Source organism: Pezoporus wallicus, unplaced genomic scaffold (genome assembly GCF_028554395.1).
Source record: "Pezoporus wallicus isolate ANWC-B61680 ecotype Strahan unplaced genomic scaffold, APGP_CSIRO_Pwel_v1 contig_6428, whole genome shotgun sequence".
NCBI classification, from domain to species: domain Eukaryota; kingdom Metazoa; phylum Chordata; class Aves; order Psittaciformes; family Psittacidae; genus Pezoporus; species Pezoporus wallicus.
Window position 1 is genome coordinate 3,632,249 of NW_026639269.1, and position 18,074 is coordinate 3,650,322.

The 18,074-nt window shown below is 35.2% G+C and overlaps 1 protein-coding gene across 5 annotated transcripts in view; it reads right to left on the minus strand.

Annotated features, from left to right (window-relative positions):
- Window positions 1–18,074, minus strand: part of KHDRBS2 (KH RNA binding domain containing, signal transduction associated 2) — a 356,153-nt gene that overhangs the window by 23,884 nt on the left and 314,195 nt on the right. For 3 of the 5 annotated variants that reach the window (XR_008972741.1, XR_008972740.1, XR_008972739.1), the window contains exons 9-10: window positions 8,638–8,811; window positions 6,632–6,683 (exon numbers count right to left, since the gene is read on the minus strand). Coding sequence is in view for 2 of the 5 variants with exons in the window: in XM_057414012.1 (XP_057269995.1) it covers window positions 8,714–8,811 (98 nt within the window). In the remaining 3 variants the exon portion in view is untranslated. Of the gene's footprint in view, window positions 1–6,631; window positions 6,684–7,994; window positions 8,812–18,074 lie in introns of those variants that run through there. The other 2 variants (XM_057414012.1, XM_057414011.1) reach the window with 1 other exon arrangement.

The following is an 18,074-nucleotide window of genomic DNA, read 5'->3' on the forward strand; positions in this document are numbered from 1 at the left end:
AACTGTGAGTCTAAAATTATCACTAAAGTGGTCGAAAATAGAACTTCTGTTATTTCTAGAATTGTCAGCACTGTAAAGTTTAAAAATATTTAGGACTTTAGGATCCAGTCCTATTGTACTCAGCACTATCATAAAGACATGAGGTATTACCAGCATTCTCCAGCCCTTATCAGTGTTCAGAGATGTATTTCTTGTTCATCAAAGATATACAGCATAAGAAACTTACAATGGCAACAGGTGATGCAGCTATAAAAAAATACAGCTGTAACACAAATGCAAAAGAAAACAATAACAGGCTTTTTCAATGTAAGTTTTGTATGCGTACGTACGCTCACTACATGACCATGTTAGTGTAGCTGCTCCACCCAGTTGCCTAGTAAAGTCCAGCAGAATTCAAGTGAGAATTGTATACCTGCACCATGGATGAGAGTTCAGTTCTCAAAACAAATTACAGGTCTGAATACATCCTGTGTTTCATTTCCTGATGCAAATTCTTACTGTTGTCTCCTGCTTTGCTAATTGCACTTTATTAAATCTCTTCAACCTGCTGAGTGTCCTTTCCCAAATCACTCAGCTACACTGTTTTTCTAATTCTCCCTTACAAAGAGATTAAAATACCTGCTTCCTTCAGTAAGCATTTTGAGCTCTATGCAGGAACTTTTTTTTAAGAAGTTCTGTGGATGCTATTCAAGCTTTTTTAAGAGCTATGCAGTATTCTTGGTCTTAGAACAACAGACAGCTATCTTTCTTTTAAATGAGCAATAGATTCCCTGAAACACCTATCCCACAGGCCTTCACAGTCTATTGGGCAGCCCATTTTTGCCTTAGGTCTGCAAACAAGATAAGTAATGCTGTCATTAAAGACTATGTAAAGAAGAGTATTGCTCCTCCTTCAGAAAGTTATTTGTTAGTCCTCACTCCACGAAAACAGTGGTGAGTACCATAAATGGATGAACTTGGGTGCTAAGCTGAGATTTAAGAGTGAGTGACAGTCCCAAGCAAGCACCTTCCACTAAGTATTTTTCTTGCACATGGCAAAATTAGTTTTGATGGTACCATAATTGAAGTACTCGTCCTAAGTCAAGGTTATTTCACACTGCCCATAGGCAGAACATTGTCTGGAATGACATCATCCAGTCCTGAACAGGTATGTGTTTTGTTTGAAGTTAATGAAATTATAAAAATGACTGCAGATCAAATTCTGAATTTTATATTTCCTTTTCATTCCTTGATGTCAGCATGGATTTTTAGTGAATAAAATCTGAGTAAGATCTGCAGGACTGAATTCTCCGTCAAAAAGCTACTTTGCTTAACTGAAATCTAACGTAATAGAGCTTTCCTGTCTGCTGTTTGTATCTTTACAAATTGATTCTAACAGAGATATTAAAAAGCTATATAATGCTCAAATACCATGCAGAATGAGAAGAACCCTATCACATTTAAATACTCTGAGAATACTAAGCTGAAGTCCTATATTAGCAAAGAATAGCAGCGTTTTTTTTGAATAAGAGTGCCCTTGGTTGTCTTTTCAGCTAAATTAGGTATATGAACAATTATGCTCTTCTGGGAAAAGAGGTGAAAAAAAAAGGGGGGGGGGGGGTGTGTGAGAAAAAGAAAGACCTTTCCACTGACTTTTGCCAGTGTTTGTACAGGACTGTTACAAAGTTCAAGAACAAATATAATGAGTTATTAGCTGAGCAATGAACATGGAGTTGTAAGTGAATACAGTAAATCACAGTACAAAATATCCGTACATTTTGTTCTGTTTACTGTGCAGAAGCAAAGAAGAAAAAAAAAACCAACACAGAATGCTAAGAAGTCATAAATGAGCAACTCAGCAGTTTGCACCTCTGACTTGCTAATGGTAACACCGTGTGAAGGTCCTGTAATGCAAGGGCATATAACAAAAGTATTCACTGTATTCCTGTGAGCAACCCATTTATCATCAGCTAATGCATCGAGTATGGCAAGAACAATGCCAGACATGATATAAAAAGGTACTCTCACACTTTATAATAACACTGTATAATAAGAAACTATACCTCAATTAAATCAAGAGTACAGCAGCAACACAACATAACAAGAAGCACTGTTTTCAGAATGAATTCTGCTCTTATCAGGGCACTCAAGCATTTCCACTGTCCTACGCATGCACCCAAATGTTGCTAAAAGATACCAGAAAGTTCTGCTCATTTTTATTCAGCATGTTGAAAAATTCTTTGGGCATATGCAGGATTTACAAAATCAACTACACAGCTTTTTCTGTCTATTTTTTTTTCTTTTAATATGTGAATGATGACTTATACTATTATCGCACAGGTGTGATCTTCCTCCAATAAACTTTCCTTACGGATTTGAAATATAAAAGCCTGAAATTGCTTTCTCAATAAATCTTGCCATTCTCTGGTAAAGCATCCTAGCTTTCAATGTTAATTCAATTATTTTAGGAAAGGAGGCACTTATGTCTTTCAGTAAAAAATAAACACAGCCCTTTAATAGTGTTTATGTCAGGAGAACAAACATTTAAAACAGTGACATGTTTCTAGTAGAAATTTAGAAATCTGCATTTCTAATGCTTAGATTGACAGAGATTGCTTCTGTTTGAGAGTAAAAGCTTTGTTCCAGATAAGCATGATTTAGAGATGTATTTTAACCATTTTAAAATGTTCTCCTGAGTTATAATATAATTTACTTACACAACCAGAGATTGTGAAAGGACAGAAAATCTTTCCTGTACTCCTCCTGGGAGCCACAGTTTTTAGATTCCACTGTTTCGGAAAATAAATACTGTATATAGCATGTCTTCACATAAAGATATCAGCATATTCATGAGCAAAGCTCATTTGCCTATTAACCACACAGAGCAGCAAATCTTTCAGTGGGAGTCATTTTCCTTAATGTCTCCAAATGAATGTTAACATCTAACCTATGGACCAGAAACAAAATCAACTGAAGAAAAAGGAAGGACTTAATGATTTCAAAGGTTTCAGTCAGGTCCCAATGAGCAATAATAACAACTAAAAAAATGTAATTAGCTAACAACAGAGTGGAAGATGGTGATCATCTCTGAAGCTGTAGTTGGTCTGAGAAAGTTACCTGTGTGCCTGTTCTGGCTCCACAGACCAATACAGTAAAATGGATAACGTAACACTTTTTTTTTGATAACTCTTGGGTTCTAATAACTGATTGAGGTCACAGAGTGCATCAAAGTTTCTAATGGAAAGCAAAAACCATTAGACCTGGTTTTCTGTTTAGCATTCAAATATTTTTTTTTCAGTTTTTCCTGTAATTTTACTTATTAATTGGGTTTTTTTTTGTACTTTGGTTCATCTGTTGACAACACAGGTGACTTGAAATAGCAACAAACATGATCTTCGTTCTTTTGACATATCTTTAATTACAGCCACCTTTTTTTTGTACAAACTTTATGATCTGTAAGCATTTTTTTTTTTATTCGTACCTCGATAAAATGCCTCTACAAATGAACTCTGTCCTCCTGAACCAAAAAAAATATATGTGTCCTGATATTGGGATAAGTGAGTTCCTTGTCAAATAGGATGAATTTACAACCTCTTCTATGATTCTGACTGTATGAAAATTTTTCCCAAGCTACTTAATCTTCTTGCACTCTTGAGCTATTTCCTGAAGTAAAACCATACTATCATGACAAAACGTTAAGCCTTTTAACTTATACATTCATATGTGTTTAACTGATGCATATCATATATGATCCTGATTCTAATGGTATGTTGGTTGCTTATTCCAGATACTCAGTTCATTATCACAGTCCTGGCTGCAGTCTGGCAGCTCCCTAGCAATAGGGAGACACAGACTCTTCCAGCCTGCCATGCTTAGTAACCAGGTCTTCACATCTGTTCTTTTAGAGCTACCACAGACACACTGATCTCTTTTACATGCACTCACTCATTTTCACTAACATCAGTGTTACTTGGTTTAGAAGTCACAACATATTCAAGTATAATGTAGTAATTATTACTGGGTTATAGACTGAATGGGGCATACGCAGTAAGGATTATCTCCAGCTTTATGGCTCCGTTATTCTGAATGGGGGTTGAGGACCTCATTGAGCCAGAAAAACATTGTCGATATCATTTGAGGTGAGGTCAAACCTCCTTGGAACCTTCCTCAGGTTCTTCGTTTATTCATTTGAAAATTTAAAACCTTCTTGTTTAAACAGTGCAAGATAAACCGTATAGGAAGGAAATAGTTATGTAGTTCATTTTCTGATAAAGGTTGCTACTCTAGGGATATCCATTTTTTACAGTTAGAATGGCTCTTGAATACATGCAACAAGTCTACTAGACAAACCAAACAAGTAATGCATTTTTCCTCATCTGTTTTCCAGAAGCTTGTCCCTGGTGGTGCAGCTCTGGGGGTTCTGCTCCAGCAGGTGACAATGCCTTCAGCACCTTGGAGCTTTCTTCCTACTCTTGTTTCTAGCTGGAAAGAGAAAAGTGTCCCCTCCTCTCAGACTAAATTTCCAGCAAGTGAAGCTGTGTCAGTATGACATATAAAGCTATACATTCTGTTGCTATGCCATCCACTCCACTATCCAATCACCATTTCAACAACGTGGGCTGTCAAATGTTGCAAAACCCATCTCCAGAAACCATCAGTTTAAAAACTGGCTCATTGATTCTATTAATAACACTTTTTGGAATCTGCATTGTTTGAACATCATTTTCTTTTAAAAATCAAACTGTTCTTACTCATTCTTTTGATATTTTATACTAGTTTTCAGGACCTCAGAATTATGACTGACCTGAACTGATGGATATGGGGAGCTTTTCACAGAAGATTTAAAGATGACTGTTAAGTAGAATAAACAGACTCTTGTTACTCTTTCACAAATTAAAGAGGTGGATTTTTTTGTTAAGACCTAGCTGACTAACTGTAAGAGTTCTTCAGAAACCGGTGTGAAATATGTAGTTAGCACAGAACAGCACATGAAGCGATGGGTAATTTTTCATACTGATTTCCTGAAAATCAATAGAACAAATGTTTGAATAAACAGTTGCTTGCACTGACTTATTAACCTACATTTTCTAAATAATTATTGTATATTTCACAATGCATCTTTTTACTGATATATACAGATTTTTTTTAAATCTATAAAAATAATGACTTTAAGGTGGATTTTGAGACAATAACATTAAAGGACACACTCTGCAGTAAAGCTATATTTACTGGAGACCATTCTCAGAGAGTTCACACTAGTTCTCTCACACAAAAATCTGATGCACAAGGGAGAAATTAAATTTACGTACTTTGCCCTGGATCTCACCTATATCAGGTATGACGTGCTCAGTTTTGTGCAATTAATCGCTTCAGTAAGGCATAGGAGCATTTCCTGAAGTACTTATATACTAAACTCTATAATGTATAATGATTTATAATCACAGTTATACCAGCATGAAACTGTATTTATAACAGTGGAATGTATTTTTCTGGGCTGTATAGATATATACTGACTGAAGCACATTTGTATAACTATATGCAAGGTGAGTAGATGGAAGCTTTTTACTGTAGCGGTGCACTCAGTCACTGATGTGACTGTAATATGCAGACAAATCTTAATGACCTGTTTATCACTTTGGCCCTGTAGAGTCGTTGTAGCATATAAATCAACACAGCTTATAAGAGTCTTGAGGCAACCCTCTGGAGAGGAAAATTAAGCCCTTTATAACATAATAAAACCCAACTTGGGGTTTGTAAGTGACCACTGAATACACTGAGAGCTGGAAAACATTAAATCAGCCAGACCACAATCATTGAAAAGATGCAGGCACAATAAATGTGCCTGGAATTGTTTATCTGGTGTGCAACATCATCCGTTTTGTTTATTAACTTTCACCTAATTTAACAATCACAAGAGAGGAAGAGAACTTACACTTTTTGTATTGCGATTAGATTGACATTTCTGAGTGAGTAGATGAAGTCATATATGAGCTGAATTTTTTTTATGTTTCCAGCAATGACATTTGTCTTCAATCAATATATAATCTGAAGCCTACATAAGAAGGTTATCCAAGATACAACTTCATGTTTAAATGTATTTAACAAAGAAATAGAGAAAACTATGTCTTGATCCATGCCATTGCGCAATAATACCTTTAAAGTCCTTGCCACTCTCAAATAGAAAAAACTACCATGCAAAAGAATAACAAACTTCCTGTCGCTTTATAAACACTTTTTTTCTTCATACAAAGAAGTGATAAATATTCTCATAAGCAAAGGTAAGCCAGTATTGTATTTGTCTATGTCATGTGACTAGTTTGTTTCCAAAATGTAGGCATGAGCTTAAGAAACACCAGCTCTTGTTCTTAGCAGGAGCAGTATATCATACATGAAGTATACTGTCTTATATTTATCCTTAAAAGGCCAGAGAAGACTTCTTTTATCTAAATACATGCAGGTAATCATACCATATAAAAGCAAATGTTTTGATTGCCATTATACCTTAATCACTGTGCTCCTATGCAGAGAAATATTGTGGGAAATAGCTATTTATTTTAAAAGTCTAGCTGCATATGGTTCTGTTTGTGAGTAAAAACAAATTCACAGATAAAATAGGAAACAGGGAAAAACCCTGAGATGTGACAGAGCTTACCTGACCACTTCTCAGCAGATCTGCTGCTTAGCTGTCCAGTGCAGGTGAGTCCCTGAAATAGTGAGACAGAATAAACTCAATGTAACCATCATGTAGCCTACTAAATTCATTTTAACACGTCAGATAACAAAAGCTATGCTTTATAAACTCTTCAAAATGAGTTAGCATGCAACTCCAGCTGCAAGAGATTTTGTTCACAAACTGAACAGCAACAGGCCTCTACTTTATTCTCATCAAAAAAGTAAACCAATCACATTGACAAAAAGCCACTGTAAACAAAAAGACTTTAAAGTAATAACAGTTTTGGCAACCCTACCATCAAGTCTTCTATGTTTGGTTGTTTTTTTTTTTTTCTTCATCAAAATTTAGGTTATATATTTGTTGTTAGCAAGAGTTGCATTACTATTATTGTTAATTTTAGTTCTGTTTATTACCTTGAGGGTTATATATTGTAGAATAATTTTGTTGTCACTAGTTAATGTTAATTAGTTGTTTTAATAGCCTATATACCTATTTGTTATCTTTTGGTAGGTTTACTTTTTTAACTATCAGTAAATTAATAACTGAGAATATTTAACATTACTGTTGCATACTCAAAATTACAGAGTTACTGTTAGTGTTACCTGTTTAACGTTTAGTCATCCTTTGAGTCCTGCGACATATTTCCTTAATAATCATCAGCCATCAAGTCTGATAGTCTCAAAAGAAATATCAGCCCTCTAAACTGCCTTCAAGGGCGGTGATATTTAGCACTGAAAATTACAAATAAAGTTTTTGAGGTTGAGTACCAACAACTGGGCAGTGACACTGATGATTTGTTTATCAAGACAAATTGCTATATACTACGAAAAATGCAGTCAACGCACTCTTCTGAGTGAAAACAAATAGGTGAATCTATGCAATGCTTACATGTTGAATGGGATATTTAATGTGCGGGGAAACTCAAAGGTTGAAGAACTAGCATTTAGACAGTCTAACAGTGGTAAGTGGTAATCTTACCTCTTTAAACTCCATTACATTCTCACGAGAGACATGCTAATACAAACAAGTCAATCAGAGTTTGTGTTTAGCAAGATCAAGCTTTGAGGATAGTTTAAAATCCATTTATTGTTCTAAAGCATTTTTTTCCATTAACATGTTATACATTAGTGGATACTAACCATGATTCATGTAACAGTTTAGTTTGTTAACTTTTAAATTATTTAACAACCAGAATTATTAATACAACTTTTAAAGTCTTACACAAAAAATCTTAAAACAGGCTTGGGTTCATTTTTGTAATTTTTATATAAAAAACATTTTAGGCATCTCTTGAAAAAGAAATAAAGCAGGCATTTAGAGCTAGAAAACAAGTAATTCCAAATTTAGTTTGTTACAAAAGGTTTCAGCTTTATTGACAAATTATGGCAAACATATTTGACAAAATTATGGTTTCCTATTTAGAGAAGCTTACACATGGAACTTTATGTGATCTTTTTTAACAAATACAGGTTAAAACACTGAACAAATTCAGTTAGCTACATACATACAGTAGCTGCTTGTTTTCAACCCCATTAAAACAGCATTTAAAATTAAATTTACAAACTTAATATTGAACATCTTAATCTAAACTAACATATATTAAAGAAGACAGGTTAAAACATCTTATCTACAGCTTGATTATTGTCTGGTTCAAAAAAAAAAAAAAAAAGGGGAAAAAAAGGAATCATATTACAGTCTTTCAGCAACCCTAAACAAAAACTCAGCTAGTATGTAGAGACTCAAGATCTGTAACAGTGTCATGCTTTTTAAGTTACACACAGCAATGAATACAACCAACAGAACATCATCTTTGAAAGGTTTATAGACAATGCTTGCCAAAGGCTTTTTGTCTCTGTTTTTTTTTTAAGTCCGTGTTATAAAATAATACTAATGTCAATTTCACTCCAATGCTATAGGAAATACAAGTAGTACATAGGATAATAATGAGCAGTAATCCCTAGGATAGAAAAGAAATGGACTATTACTTGTCTTGTTGCTGTTTATGTGGAGACCACAGGCTAATAATTGTCTTTGAGATGAGGTCACAGATGAGGAGGACCTTCAATATCTACCATAGGGGTGTTCCCTGTAACCCCCTCTGGCTGACCTTGGAGGTGGTGCCTTTAGGCTGGAACGGGTTGTAGCCCATTCTTCTTGTGCTAAAAACAGAACAGAAAAAAACATGTTTTGTAAATATCTAAACTTGAAGGAACAGAGTGATGCCACTGCTAATGCCTGACAAAATTCTCAAGGGTTTTGGCTGAAAGCTTCAGAAAAATAAAGTGAGGATAGTGCTATGATCCATTTCTTTATCCTGCCATAAAAACTTACAGAAAACTAACCACCGACTTCTCTACACAGGCAACCTGTCCATCTCAGGATGAAAAAAGGCTTACTCCTTCACTTTCAGCTGAGAATAAATACCTACTGTGGTGGCAGGAAAGTCAGCTCTGGAAAAATCACTGCACCGGGCTGCCAGCTGAGAATTTATTTGATGTTTTGAGCTTCAAGCATTTAAGTTAAAGCACCAATGTGAATAATATTTAATGCAGTTGGTATATTCATAAGATGAGGAGCTGAATCATGAAAAGATAATAGAAATACATTTGATTTTTTACTTCCATTTGAGAACAAAAGGAATAAAATAATGGAAGAAAAACAATATGAATAAATGATGTTACTGCACTAAGTGAAAGAGTTTTGCCAAAGAGTTTTTACTTTGGATTATCTTTCAAATGTTTTTTCAAATTTTGTGAATGTAATACACTCAGGAAGGTTAGCTCAGTTTTTACAAAACTACGATTTTTTCTTTTCTCTCTCCCCACAGACAAGGTATTTCTAGAAGTTAAATATTCCAAATCATCAAACAGGAAACTACCTACAATTGTGGTCCAACGGTTGAACCCCAAACTTGAACTCTCACCTAAACCAGTGTTTTCTCAAATGATTTCTGATCTTGTCTTCCACTGACTTCGACTGATTACACAGTGATTAAAACTAAAATGCAGAAATCATCTAGCTTACATCACGTCATAACGCAATATTAATCTTGTTACAATAGTCACAGAATGCAACTTCACAAGGAAGTTTCAAAATTTCTACATACCCCTAAAGTTGTATGATATTCTGTCTATGTCTTTGTAATGAAATATAGTAATTATTTAGAAACCAGTGGGGCAAATGTTAGTTATTTTCTGTATTATTGTATTTTATTAGTGATCATCATGTTTTTATTACATGCATGCTTAGGATAATAATGTCTGTAAAACATAAAAGTAAGGCTCAGGCCTTCTGATACTAGGACAAAAAAATAATAGCTTTTAAAGTGCATAAAAAACAGAGATAGAAGAGAGCAGTTTAAACTGCTGCAGATTTGAAACATCCTAAGTTCTTCCCCCATAAATTTAAAAATCCATGTGTATCTAATTTTTAAGAGATACATAATTTTTATGCTTTGATCCATGCAAAAATTTTTTAAGTGCCTGTTGAATAAATCAAAATTTCAGAAGACATTTTCCTTGCTCTGGTCTTGGTTTAGACTTTTGCTACCCCATTCAGCCAGAAAGTATTGAAATGAGTACTCCTGGCTCAGCAAGGTCAATAAAATTCATCTTTACAGAATATAAATGTGAAACCTGCTGAACTGCCAGGTGTAAGGGGATAAGCTGTGAGCCAGTATGGGACATATTAGCTATGGTGAGCAAGGACAAAAATACTCATTCCTCAGAGCCAAGAAGAACATATTTTTACTACATTTTTCATGTTACATGCAACTTTCTAATTTATTTTCTGTTAGGCCAAACAGAGATGTTCTTGAGTTCTGACTCCTGATGTACCTGTAGAGTAAATGCAACTTCAGTTGATTTTTCTTTTTTTCTTGTATTTTGTTCTCGCTACTGGAAGGAGAGATCGGGCTTTCAAGTGTCAGGTCACTGCCAGAAAGCAGTAACAAGATTCCTAACTTTTAAATAGTGTCTGTTCCAATTGAGTCAAAGCACTGAAAGATTTTGTTCATTTTTTTAACAGAATTACCTAAACAAGAGAATAGAACTTTCTATGCAGAATAAAATACATAGGCTAGCATATGAGAATATTAAAAATCAAAATTGTATTAGTCACACATTTCAGTGAAGGCTAAACTACATTTCCTTAGATCGTCAGCTACTTGATTAATGGAATGATTGCATTAAATGTAAAAGGGAACTGAAAAAAATGCTAACCTCTATTAAGACATGTCAAAGATTTTCTTTTATTAAAGCAAATTTTTAGAGTGACAGTAACATTTTCCTCTCAAGCAAAGGCTTCATAGATATGCCTTTCAGAGCAGAACAAGAGTTCAATAAAAAGTCCATGTTTTGATTTCTTTGGTCTCATTTGTTATAGATAACTCACTAAAATTCAATCTTCACTAGTTTCTCCTGAAATAGTTTCTTCATATCATTTGATTAGGATGAACTTTAAACGACAAGACTCACCAGTGAAACTAATACATACAGAGGTTTTTATTTCTGTTCTGCATCTTGATTAGTGTGTCTATTAGTAATAGTATAGAATTCCAAATACACAATAGTGGTATCATTTGATACAAGCACAGAAAAATTTGTTTGGATTTTTCTTTTTATAGGCATGTGTAATATAGTCCAAGTGCCAAATGAATTTTGGAACAATATGGTGAAATATTAGCTACATGTATGGAATGGTGTGCCAATACTACATTTTTAGTATACTGTTTCCAAAACCTTTACAATAAAATATATTTTGCTGTCAGTCATACCACACTTTTAGCCCTAACACAGGAAGTATGTGAGTAAATAAGTTGAAACCCCATTCTATTAGCAGAAAATTTGCAAAATTGGAATCCCACCCAACATGGAAAGGACCACATACTATCCACCCACAAGGGAATTCTTTTCTCTGGCAGGTCAGGAAGTCTGCCTGGGTAAAGGAATGTGGTCTGCTGGCCATGGTAGGGAAACTGAACTCTTTTTAAATGTTGTATGGGTGGAAAATTACAATGCTACTGATATTTAGTATATAGAAGCTTTGTAGGTACATACAGTGTTATCATATGTTGGCATCATGTTGAACTGTGAATGGGCTCAAATGTAGGCTGGAGAGGATGCTTATTTCCTTCCTCTTATTTTCTGAAGATTTTCATTTGCTCCTCTGGGTATAAGGTGTTACTGGCACACTAATTTCCTCATTTCAGCTACTCCTTTACTGAAATCAACTATATCTCCCAAAGCCAAAGGGTGAATTTGCCCTTTCAACCATATCAGACCTGTCAATGAGTGCTTAATGTTTTGTAATGCAGATTTCTTTCCAGTTTTGGTTTATGACAGTCAGACATCGGTAATGTACCGGCTACTCTTCTAGTATAAATAAAGTATTATATACCTACTGACCTCCTTATTGTCCAAACTTCATTTTAAAAAGGAATAAAAACATTGTTTATGTTAAGAAAGAATTATTATTTCTGGCCATTCACCTTTGAAACTTAAAAGTTGCTGCTGCCTATTTTAATTTCTTAAACAACATTTACAGACTTTAAAAAGTTCTCCCTGAAGAAATAGAATTCAATATATATGCACTTTCATTTAGCAGGAAAAAAACCATAGTGGCCCCCTTAAAAAAAATCTGAATACTTGTCAATTTTTTACCTCACTGATTGGAGTATGTAATGTTGGTACAGATCTACAACTGCAAAAAAATGACCTATATTCCAAAGACTCCAGGAGTGAGCAGAAGTAACAGAGAAGAAGTTTGCTAAAATGGAAACATTTTAGCTAATGAGCCTGTTGGTTTTTAATGGTCATAATTTTGTTTTGATATCTTGTTTTCGCTAATCACTGCTGACTTCTGTGGCCAGTAAGAAAACAATTACCTGACTCTAGAATAAAATCCCAGTAGTTAAAATGGCTATCAAAGACTGCTTCTGTGAAAAGACAATGCTCTGTGAAAACAGAAAAATGAAAATATAAAACATAAAAAGCCGGTTAAAATTCTGAAAGTTATTTCTTCTCTGCAAGATGTCTTCTCCGCAACTATGTTTCCTTATCCTGTTGCCCTGGTATGTGAAGGGAACACGTGGGGAGAGCTTCAGAGCTGAACAGAGGCTCAGGCTAACATGCATTTGCAGTGGACGCCTCTGGAGAAGATGTGGTACCTGCTGATCTTGCTATGGAACAAGAAACATTCCTGTTATGATTGTTTTTGTTTTTTTTTTTTTGTGCACTCCATTTATTTTCTTTTTCTTTAAGCTGCTCAGGATGTTCTCTTGTTGAAAATCAGGAGTTTTACAGCCACAAGAAACCAAAGTCTACAGCGGAAAGCTGCTGCCTAGAGGGTTAAAGAAGTGACAGCCAATACGATATAGTCCTAAATCCTCAGGTTACTCATTCCTACAGGCAATCAGTTTCCATATAGTAAATTTAAAAAACCTGCATTTGCAATATGTTTCATTACACCCTTTAAAAAATGGCATTTTGCTGTAAAAGTGCTTCAGGTTCAATTACCCTTTCCTGAAGTGTCACTGCATTTGCAGAGAGGCCCTGGGGATAAGTAAGATTTAGATAAAAAAGGAGAAGCTTTATTTATATAAAGGAAAGTGACTAAAGTAGTAAAAATACTCACTAAATGTACAACACAAAGGAAAGCCAATTTCTTGTTCCATTTGAGTCCCCCACCACACCTCTGGACCAAAGCACCTTCATATAAAGGTGAAATCTAGAGTCTTTCTGGCAATACCCATATAGTAGGAAATGACTTTATGTTACCCATTGGAAGAAGTTGTTTTTCTTTGACCAAGAGTATTCTTAAAGTAAATTGCTGTTGTGGCTGTAACAGTTTCTGGTCCAGAACAAGAATGGAAATATAACCTGTGGTACAAGTCTCTTATGCTCTTTTTCCACTAACATGGTGGACCTATTTGCTTGATTTCAATCTTTAACAAAGAAGGATGATGGTCACATCTTATTTATATCTGTTTGGTAATACCATCATCAAAATATGAATCTGTAGGTAAAACACAGAGGAAAGTTTTGGGATTACAACTTTTACTGGGAAAACACTGGCCTCTACCACTCATACTATAGTAAAGGATGATACATTTATTATGGAGAAAACAAGATGACATGGAGCAACACTATGAAGAGTCTCTGAATCACACAATGCCAAAAAATCACCACACCAAAAAAGAAATCAGATTATTAGTAGGTTTTCCTACACAGATTTTTGATGAAGAACAATCTAGCTGCATGCTAGTTTACTTGATGTGCAAAGTTCCTCTTTCATATCTCCGTTCCAGTACTCCATGGTAACCTTTTTCTTTCAGCATCTAGGGGAGCTCCTGACAAAGGAATCTTTAGGAATAGTCTTAAAAGACTGAAGCCATATAGACTACCTCAGTAGTCACACAGATACTTGGGTAGCTTTTTAGGTAGCATAAGGCTCAAAAGACTCTTCAGCCTTTTTGACTCCCACGCTGATTTGCTTTGTGTTTCAGAACATATAAAACTCTGAGACACTGTGCCAAAATGGAAAGGAAAGAGGACAGAGAGCCTGGACATTCTTAGCTTAGTAAAATGAAGTGTTAATGAAATGGGAACTGAGAAGAATTTCAGGTGAAGAGCAGGTAAGAGCTATAGTCTTGGAGAGAGAAAAGTAACTGGGAGAACCACTAGTGAGTCTGTGAATCAGCATGTCCAGGAGCTGTAGAGATGTGCAAGGCAATCATTGTGGTTTCAGGCAGATTCATTTCCCTCCTTCTGACTCCTGAGCAAAGAAACCCTGTGGACTCCAACCTCCCTGCTCCCTCGGTGACATCCAGCCCACCTTCCAGTATTATCATTTTACCCCCATCCTTTTCACTTCTGACTGTCCCCAGTGACTGAAAAGAAATCCACACAGTCAGCTTAATAACTGACAGTCGAGGGCCCAGTTTTTCCAGGAATTTGGTGTTATTGCTAACTTGAAACATCTCTCAGATGTTGCCATTCTCAGGTAAGAAGAACGATTGTACGCTTTGCTTTAATATACTAAAGTTGTAAGTTATGGCAGCATGATGATTTATAGCTGAGGAATCTGAGTATGCTTGGACATGAGGATTATTTTAGGTGCAGTAATGAGTGTCATAGCAAATTTTTTGGTGGCTACCTTAATAAGAAATGTGAAGTCATGGGCATAGCCTCTTTAATTACCCTGGATACTTCTTTCAATTTGCTGTATGCTCCCTGCGAATTGATATTTGAAGCTCACCTTTAGGATACATAAAGTAATTGCTATTATCACAGCAATCAGCACCCTTGGTTTATGATTGATCGAAATTATATGTTAGCATTTTTGCACTACTTTTTAAAATTCAGATTTACTCTTAGTTACTGTATTCATTGAATTATAGAAATACTTCCAGTATCTTTTATAGACATTATTGATATATTAGCTGAGACTATCTTTAAAGTTTATTGCTTGATCAATTCCTAGTAGACTCAGTAGCTCTGATTTACTGTTTAAATACAAGATTTAAGTTAGACTTTTTTCTTAGTGGAGAGTCAAAACGAAAAAAAGGTCCCAGTTTTTAACCAGCAAAATTCCTTAGAATGTAGGGTCACTAAATGGTGTAATTTTAACAGTTGTTGAAGTATATGAACTTGTTTGTCTTACTACTTTACCTATGTAGTACTGAAAGCACAGGAAAATTTATAGTGGCCCATCTATCCCTCCCCAAGCGGCGTATATCAGCACATAAAAAATGTCTTCTAGTACAAGAGTCAAGAAAAGAGCATATTCAGAGCACTTTTTTCCTACTCTTCAGTCTGCATTCTGCATCCTTGTCATGGAATTTTCCAGAATTGGGTAAAACTTTAACAAAGAGGCCACAATACAAGTAATTAAAGCACAGATCATATGAACAGATGCTTTAAATTGAAATATATATATTAACAGCATGTGATTTGCATATGAATATGTGTTTCCTAATAATCTTACCTTTATATTCATTGTTTATACTCTGTAATAGTAAAGACCTGATCACTTCTTCCTGGTAACTTATTTAACATCTGAATATTGCCCACAATTTTTGGGCACAATTTTATTAATCTTTGGTCAATTATTTTGGGACAGGTGGCCAAGAAGAGATAGAAAGAGCTATTCTGTTTATATACTTAAGAAGTATATAACGGCAATTAAGATAATGGTATAATTTTATTTATTAGCTTTCAGTGGTATTAAAAACATAGAAACTGCTTTTAGTTCAGAATAAAATAGTTTTTTTCCTATGAGGAAAAAAAATTCTCTTCTTTGCAAGGTTATTATACTGAATATACTTGGAGAGAGCACACCACAGTAGAGATGGAGTGTAAGTGGAATTTGGGAATTGTGATTATAGCTCTACTCCTTGCTTGCTCAGTGCCCTTGGATAATTGTTTAATATTTTGTGGTATGGCTTCCTCAGTGGTAGAATGAGACAGGAATACCTACCTCCCTAGGGTGTTCTGACATGTAATTAATTGCCTGTGCAGTAAGAGAAAAGTGCTGTAGATGTGCTGAGCAGAAGAACCAACAGAAACCATTTAACTTTAAAATGAGAACAGTGAGAATTATTTTCTTCTAGTAAGCCTCCAAACTTCTCTCTCCATGAAAAGATGGGTGGAGACAAAGTATTAAGCAATGGTTGGAAACTTTGCCCTACACAAGCTAAGGACTGGAGTTCAAATAAAATTAGCCAGGCTTTCATCCCATAAATTCACACAGAAGACAGCTGCACTTTTCTTGTGCTATAACTGGAGAAGTATTACTTTAGACAAAAAGTAGGGAACAAGTTTTGTCTTTGTTTGTTTTTTAAGGAGAACATCTACTCTTTTTTTTTCTTTTTTTTTTTCTCTTCTGCTCTCTTTTGCTTATCTGCAAAGACTGAAATACACACAGGATGTTCTGCCTGTGTATCAATGCATTTAATAATTTTGTGAGAATAGCTGCAGTGGCTATCCTTCAAACTACAAACGGTACCTTTCTTATTTGAAATGTGGAATCTTGTCAGAAGACAAAAATGTGTTCAAAACACATGCTCAAACCCACTATGCTTACTTATACCATGCTAAACCCCACTTATTTCACTAAGCCTACTGCTTATACAGTATATATGGTTTCAAAACTAGAAATATTAGGAAAAACTTGTGATTTAATAGCCTGTTTTCTGAAATCAGCTGCAACCGTTCTAAAAAACTATTGTCCCTATGTTTGACAGCCCCTTCTCTTCAGGAGGGCTAACAAATTAGCCTGCATGGGTACTCCAAATATGCTTTAGTATTGTGAACTGCCCTAGCTTAAACTGGTAGTGCAGTATCACAGAAATCCTTCAGCTGATTTAGCACTGGAGTAGATAGAGGAGTGCTCATCCACCCTGCAAGCTCTCCCTGGGGGAAAGTAATGGGAGCAAGAGCAGCAGTGGCTACTGGAGAAGATTTCTTAAAAAAAACTTCAGCCACTGTTGCAGTGAACACCTGCCTCAGACAGGGAAGGAGCAGCATCAGAGCACAGAGGTAGTAGTTGAGAAACTGCAACAGGAGACAGACCACTATCTGTGCTGCTGTGAGGAGTGTGAATGTGACAGTGTGGAGAGAGTTTTATCTTTTGTTTTCAGTAAATTATTTTTCTATCATTTTACATTGAACATGAAATGTGCAGTGTTATACTGTGTCTGGAATTATATACATGGTCAACAATACATGTGCATTATTATTATAGGACTTCTGTCTTGGATTCTCCACTCTATGGTTCCCATAGTGAAAGGCAGTGAAATTACCATTTGAAATACTACATAAGAAAGTTTTGCATGATTTACTTATTTTTATTCTGACATAGAAAATGATTTATAATTCAGGAGTAAGAGGAAGCACAACAAGCCACTATAAATTGAAAGCACTCTCTTTTCTCATGCTACGTGTGGACTTTTTTCAGTGTTGTAGCAGAATAACTGAAGTACAAAAGTTTCAGGATATACAGTCAGTTAAAAGAATGTGACAGATTTAAATATGGAACTTTCTAAAGAATTATAGCCTAATTAAAACACTGATTTGACAAAACAGCAATAATTTCAGTATCATCCCCACAGTAGCTGTCATAGCCAATTCAAAATGTGCTCCTTTTCCTGCAGAACTTCAAAATCAGGCTCTTATGAAAATCATAAATCTCTTCTAAGGGAATGAATACTATCTGTGAGACAGCTAAGGTGATTCCTCCAGTAAAAGAATTGATTAAATTTTGCAGAAAATCAAGGAAATGCTTTTGACAGCTCATTCCGTCTCACAGAGTAGGAACTGGATCTCTGATACCCTAGTAAGTATAGGAATGACTGAAATAGAAGATTAAAAGAGGGCAATTTATTTGGCATATCTTCTGTCCATATGCAGTAGAAGTCTTCAAT